The 6000-nt window shown below is 36.7% G+C and overlaps 1 protein-coding gene across 1 annotated transcript in view; it reads right to left on the minus strand.

Annotated features, from left to right (window-relative positions):
- The window catches only part of WASHC4 (WASH complex subunit 4), a 103937-nt gene that overhangs the window by 90673 nt on the left and 7264 nt on the right, over window positions 1-6000 (minus strand). Inside the window, exons 2-5 of the mRNA XM_007948241.2 lie at window positions 5172-5311; window positions 1620-1673; window positions 1460-1525; window positions 99-144 (exon numbers count right to left, since the gene is read on the minus strand). Of these exons, the coding sequence (XP_007946432.1) occupies window positions 99-144; window positions 1460-1525; window positions 1620-1673; window positions 5172-5311 (306 nt within the window). The remainder of the gene's footprint in view (window positions 1-98; window positions 145-1459; window positions 1526-1619; window positions 1674-5171; window positions 5312-6000) is intronic.

Genomic DNA, 6000 nt, shown 5'->3' on the forward strand with positions numbered 1-6000 from the left:
CAAGCAAAAAAGCCAACAAAAATTGTCTATAAATGTTTTGTTCATTTCAATCTCAAGAAAGGCATCACCACATATAATTCTGGAATTTTAAAACATACCTCCTTCTCCATAAAACAAGAGGCCATTATAAAATTTAGTTTCAGCCTGATACAAAAAGAAAAAAAAAGACATTTTTAAAGTTGTTATTTTGTTCTTAAGTTCCCAGGCTCTTTCAGTTATCTATAATCAATAAACTGAGGACTATATCAATTATGGGGAGCTCTGGTAGCATAGTGGCTAAGGCACTTGACTGCTAACCAGAAGGCTGGCGGTTCAAACCCACCAGCCACTCCTCGGAAGGAAGATGGGGCAATCTACTTCTGTAGTGATACTGCCTCGGAAACCCAAGGAGGGGTCGCTATGAGTCAGGGCTGACTCGACGGCACATAACAACAACAACATATCATTTATGGAGCTCTGGTGGCGTAGTGCCTAAGGCACCTGACTGCTAACCAGAAGGGTGGCAGTTCAAACCCACCAGCCACTCCTCGGAAGGAAAGTTGGGCAATCTACTTCTGTAGTGATACCGCCTCAGATACCCAAGGAAGGGTTGCGATAAGTCGGATCCAACTCGACAGCACTGAGTTTGGTTTGGTTTTATATCATTTATATACAAATTCACTTAAATTCAAAAACAAATTCAATTTATCATTAGTATATTTAAGATATTACTGATACTCAAAAAGTTTGTCTTAATTTCTTTAGCCTTTGCTGTGTCTTACCTGGCCACTCTATCCCACATCCTCCTATTAGTTCATGGGACATAGAGGGCAAACACATAGTATCAAAAAGGGTGAGAAAAAAATAAAGTCTAACAACTTCTACCATTTTTTTCATGAATCAGGGGTAAAAAAAAATTTTTAATCAGTCACATCTAGAATGCCAATATATGTATGTGGCAAGTAACACAGACTTTGAATGTATGCGGACCTAGGTTCAAACCGTCACTACCAGTAAGATGTTAAACAAGTGATCCTTTCTGTGCCTCACTTTCCTCTCATCTATTCCTCATCTCTGTCCCTGGGTTCAAACCCACTGCCATCGAGTCAATTCCGACACATAGCAACCCTATAGGACAGAGCAGAAATGCCCCACAGGGTTTCCAAGGCTGTAAATCTTCACAGAAGCAGATTGCCTCATCTTTCTTCTGCAAGGTGGGTTCGAACAGTGGACCTTTTGGTTAGCAGCCAAATGTGTTAACCACTATGCCACAACCCCCTGTGTTATAAGGATTAATTAACAACGTTAGCAAGGCATTTGGCACATAGCAAGTTACTCGATGAACAGCAGTCATCATTATAACTATTACTTCAAGTACAATTCATTCCATAACAAATATTTATTGCACACTACAAATATATAGGCATACATTTGATTTTAAACTGTTTTTAAATTGTTAAGGTAGAATACAAATAATTACCTCATATTTTAATTTCTTGATCTCACAACAAAGTGCAGCATAAACAGTGATGACTTTGTTTAAGACCTAGTTTCATTAAAAACAGAAAAGAAAATTGTAACAGGTAACTGCTTTTAAAAAGCATTTTTAAAAATACACTTTTAAGTTTAGGAATTTGTACCTTGTTTTCAGTCTTTATAAGTTCCAAAAGGGAAGACTGTTCATAAGGCAGAAGCTATAGAAACAAAGGAAAAGAGCATTTTTTTTAATTTGAAAAATCCTTGAAATTTTAAATTGAAACAACCTCTATTCTGTTTAAACTTGTGTTAGATCCTATGTTGAGTACCAGCACCAAACCAACTACTTGTTCAAAACAAACTCATGGACAGAATAATAAGGAAAGTGAACAAGCTCAAGAAGAAATGGCCCCAAGGGTTTATAATCATGGTGCAAAGACTTGAGCTGTTCTCTGAGCCATCAAGTGGCTGATGAGTGCAGTGCAAAAAAATGCCAAGGTAATACCAATGTCATTCAGTTCCATTAATTATGACCATGAAAAAAATACCTCTCATCATTTTGAAATTTGCCCTGCGGATATAAGTTTAATAAGATGTTGTAGCTAAATGGGTCAAAATGAAATTGAACAAGATAGAAAAAAAAATTATCATGGCTTCTTATGTAAGTCGTATCTTCTAAGTCCAGCTCTACCATAAAGCCTTCCTGATCATCATCTACACATGATCTTTTATATGTGGACTCACAGATCTCTCCCGGCACCGATTACATACTGTCAAGTAAGAATTTATGTAAGTAGATTATACATATCTTCTTCACTAAGTTATCAGTTTTGTTTACAAAGATTTTTCATGAGTTTGTGATTTTTATAACATTGAGCAAAGCATCTTGTATACTAGCATTATAGATTGAATTGTGTCCCCAAAAAATATGTTTTGCAATCCTAACCCCTACAGATGTGGATATAATCCTATCTGGAAATAGGGTTTTGTTATGCTAATAAAGTCATACCCATGTAGGGTGCGTCCTAAATCCAATCACTTCTGAGTTATAAGGCACAGCACAGACACAGAGACAAGCAAGCACAAACGAGGTCCGTGAAGACAGCCAAGGAACTGAGGATAGCCGGGGTGAGAGACACTGAAGGGGGCCAGGCTCTTCCCCCGGAGCTGACAGAGAAAGCTGGATCCCAGAGGCCCTGAATTTGGACTTCTAGCCTCCTGAACTATGAGAAAATAAACGTCTATCCTTTGAAGCCAATCATCTATGGTATTTCTGTTATAGCAGCACTAGAAAACTAAGGCAAATAGAAACATAACAAAATAACTGCCCAATAATGAAAGTAAAAAAAAGGTTCTAAAGAAAGGAATGGTGGAGGCAGGGGAAGCGGGATCTTTCCCTAGGAGGATAATATGTAAAAGATTAGAATTCTTCTGTCGGGGAAAATAAAAGCTAAGAGAGGACTTTATCCTTCTAAGAACTGAGATGAACAAAGATTTTTATTGTAACCAGAAGAGGCCCTTAAAGCCCAAGAACAAGTCTTAAAAATATATATTACTTAATGGTGAGTGATAAATATATGAAACTCATAACCCACAGAGATATTAAAGATTGAAAATGACAATTTTCTTTGGAGGTCCTTTAACATATATACAATGATTCTCTTCAAAGTATTGAACAGCAGACAGAGACAATGATAATTGGAGGGAAAGCTTTTCAAAGGCTAAGTCTACTCAGCCTGCAAGAGAAAAGAGCAGACTTTAGTTTTCAAACCTATACAGCATTAAAGCTGAGGTTCAGAGTTGTGAATAACGGCACAGGCTCCAGAGATAAACTGCCTGGTATGAATTCTGGGCTTTGTCACTTAAACTAAATGTGAAAATTAACTTGCACAAGTTACTTCTCTAAGCCTTAGTTTTCTCATTTGCAAAATGAAGATGATATTGTACCTATCTCATAGGGATGTTGAGAGACTTGGAATACATATTCGACAATTCAGTAAGACAAAGATAACCCAATTTAAATATGGGCAAAGGATCTAGATAGACATTTCTCCAAAGATAATATACAAATGGCCAGTAAGTGCATGAAACGATGCTCGACATCATTAGCCATCAGAGAAATGCAAGTCAAAATCACAATGAGATAGTGTTTCATACCTATTAGGGTGGCTATAATCAAAAAGACAGATAACAAGTGTTGGCAAGAATATGGAAAAATTATACACCAACGGTAGGATGCAAAATGTACAGCCTTTGGAAAACAATCTGGCAGTTTCTTAAAAAGTTAAACAGTTAAACATACAGTTACCATTATTGTTGTTGTTGTCATGTGCCATCTGACTAATAGCGACTTCTCCTTGGGTTTCTGAGGCAGTATCACTACGGAAGTAGATTGCCCCATCTTCCTTTCCAAGGAGTGGCTGGTGGATTTGAACCACCAGCCTTCTGGTTAGCAGTCAAGTGCCTTAGGCACTACGCTACCAGAGCTCCCTACAGTTACCGTATGGCCCAGCAATTCCGCTACTAGGTAATCAAGAGAAATGAAAATATATGTCCACATAAAACCTGTATACTAATGTTCACAGCAGCATTAGTCATAATAGCCAAAAAGTTGAAATTACCCAAATGCCTGAATGGGTAAATAAAAAGTGTTTTATCCATACAATGGAACATTACTCTGCAACTAAAAAAAAAAAAAAAAAAAAGAATACCTGCTACAAAATAGATGACCCTTGAAAGCATTATGCTAAGTGAAATATACCACATATTCTGAAAGGACCACATAGTACAGGGATGAAAGTGAAAGAATAACATTTTATCACTCCATTTGTATGACATGTTCAGAAGAAAATCCATAGACAGAAAGTACTCTAATTGGCAGATGCCTAGGGCTGGAGTGGAGGGGGGGAGACAGGTAATGACTACTAATGAGTACAGGAGCTCGTCTCAGGAGGATGGAAATGTTCTAAAATTGACTGTGGTGATGGCTGCACACTCTATGTATATACTAAAACCCCTGAACTGTACACTTACTTGTATGGCATGTGAATTATATCTCAATAAGGCTACTTTTAAAAAGTTAATATGCAACTTAGGACAGTATCTGGTGCATAATAAATGTTCAATAAATGTCAATTGTTATTTAAATGATAACAGGCTACAACTTCCAAAACTAAACTACCTCAAAATGGAACAGAGCAAGAGTGACTAACTTACACATTAAAAAGAAATCACTGACACCATTACAATCCCCTAAATAGCATGAGGGAACTTTTAGAAAATACTGGAAATATTCTATGTTTGGCAAAGTCCATTGAACAGTACACTTAAAATCTGTGCTTTTCACTGTATATAAAATAATCTCAATAATAATTTTTTTAAAAAAGCCTGACTATTCTATTCCAGACCTCTTCATTTTCTTGATGATAAAAACAAAGACTCCTTCAAATAGCTAGAGTTGGTCTCATTCGTTTATACTAAAGGATAAAGGCAGTGAATTTTTGTCATTCTTTTACAATAACAACAAAAAAAAAAAAACACAGCTTTCCTGAATGGCATAGAGAAAAGGAAATTAACTTTTTTTGCTTTAAGTTTCTTTTAGCTCCCTAAATTCCAAATAATAAAAACATATTTTCCACTTAAAATAAATGTTTCAAGATACAGTAAGTATGTCCTGAAAATATTCCCATAAGTAAAACAATAAAATAAAATAAAACCTTTAAAGCTATCGGATCAAGATTGAAATCCCAAACATCTCCGATTGAGTCATCCAGGGCATCCTCAATTCTTCTCAATTGAGACGTGTATTCCTCAAGAAATTTCCCATAATTCTTCAGCTGGACTTCAGCATGAATTTCTGAATTTAAATTTTAAAACAGGACATAGTAAGTACAAGATATTCATGACAAATAATATCCAAAAACACAGCAAAGTAGACACTAAGCACTGTTAACTTTTATACTTTAAAAGTCTGTATTTATTGAAAATAAAGATTCAAAGTTAAACAGAATAATTCAGCTTTCAATCATCTCCAAATAGATTAAATAATTTAAGAAACAGTAGATGTTACTATGGGAGATGATACTATGGGAGCTCTGGTAGCATAGTGCCTAAGGCACTTGACTGCTAACCAGAAGGCTGGCAGTTCAAACCTACCAGCCCCTCCTTGGAAGGAAGGTTGGGCAATCTACTTCCGCAGTGACACTGCCTCAGAAACCCAAGGAGGGGTCACTAAGTATGGTTCCGAATCCTTGACAGTGAGTTTGGTTTTGGTTTGGAAATGTTACTGTATCTTTGTGTATGTATGTATGTACATGTGTGCATGTTTGTGTCAACAATAGATGACTCTAAGATCATCAGAACAAACTGTATAATAAAAGGTGTGCCTATTCATAAAATAGGAGCTCTGGTAGCGTAGTGCCTAAGGCACTTGAGTGCTAACCAGAAGGCTAGCGGTTCAAACCCACCAGCCACTCCTCGGAAGGAAGGTTGGGCAATCTACTTCCGTAGTGATACTGCCTCGGAAACCCAAGGAGGGGTTGCTAT

The sequence above is a fragment of the Orycteropus afer genome, unplaced genomic scaffold, assembly GCF_000298275.1.
Source record: "Orycteropus afer afer isolate SDZICR_OR568_19922 unplaced genomic scaffold, OryAfe1.0 scaffold00209, whole genome shotgun sequence".
NCBI classification, from domain to species: domain Eukaryota; kingdom Metazoa; phylum Chordata; class Mammalia; order Tubulidentata; family Orycteropodidae; genus Orycteropus; species Orycteropus afer.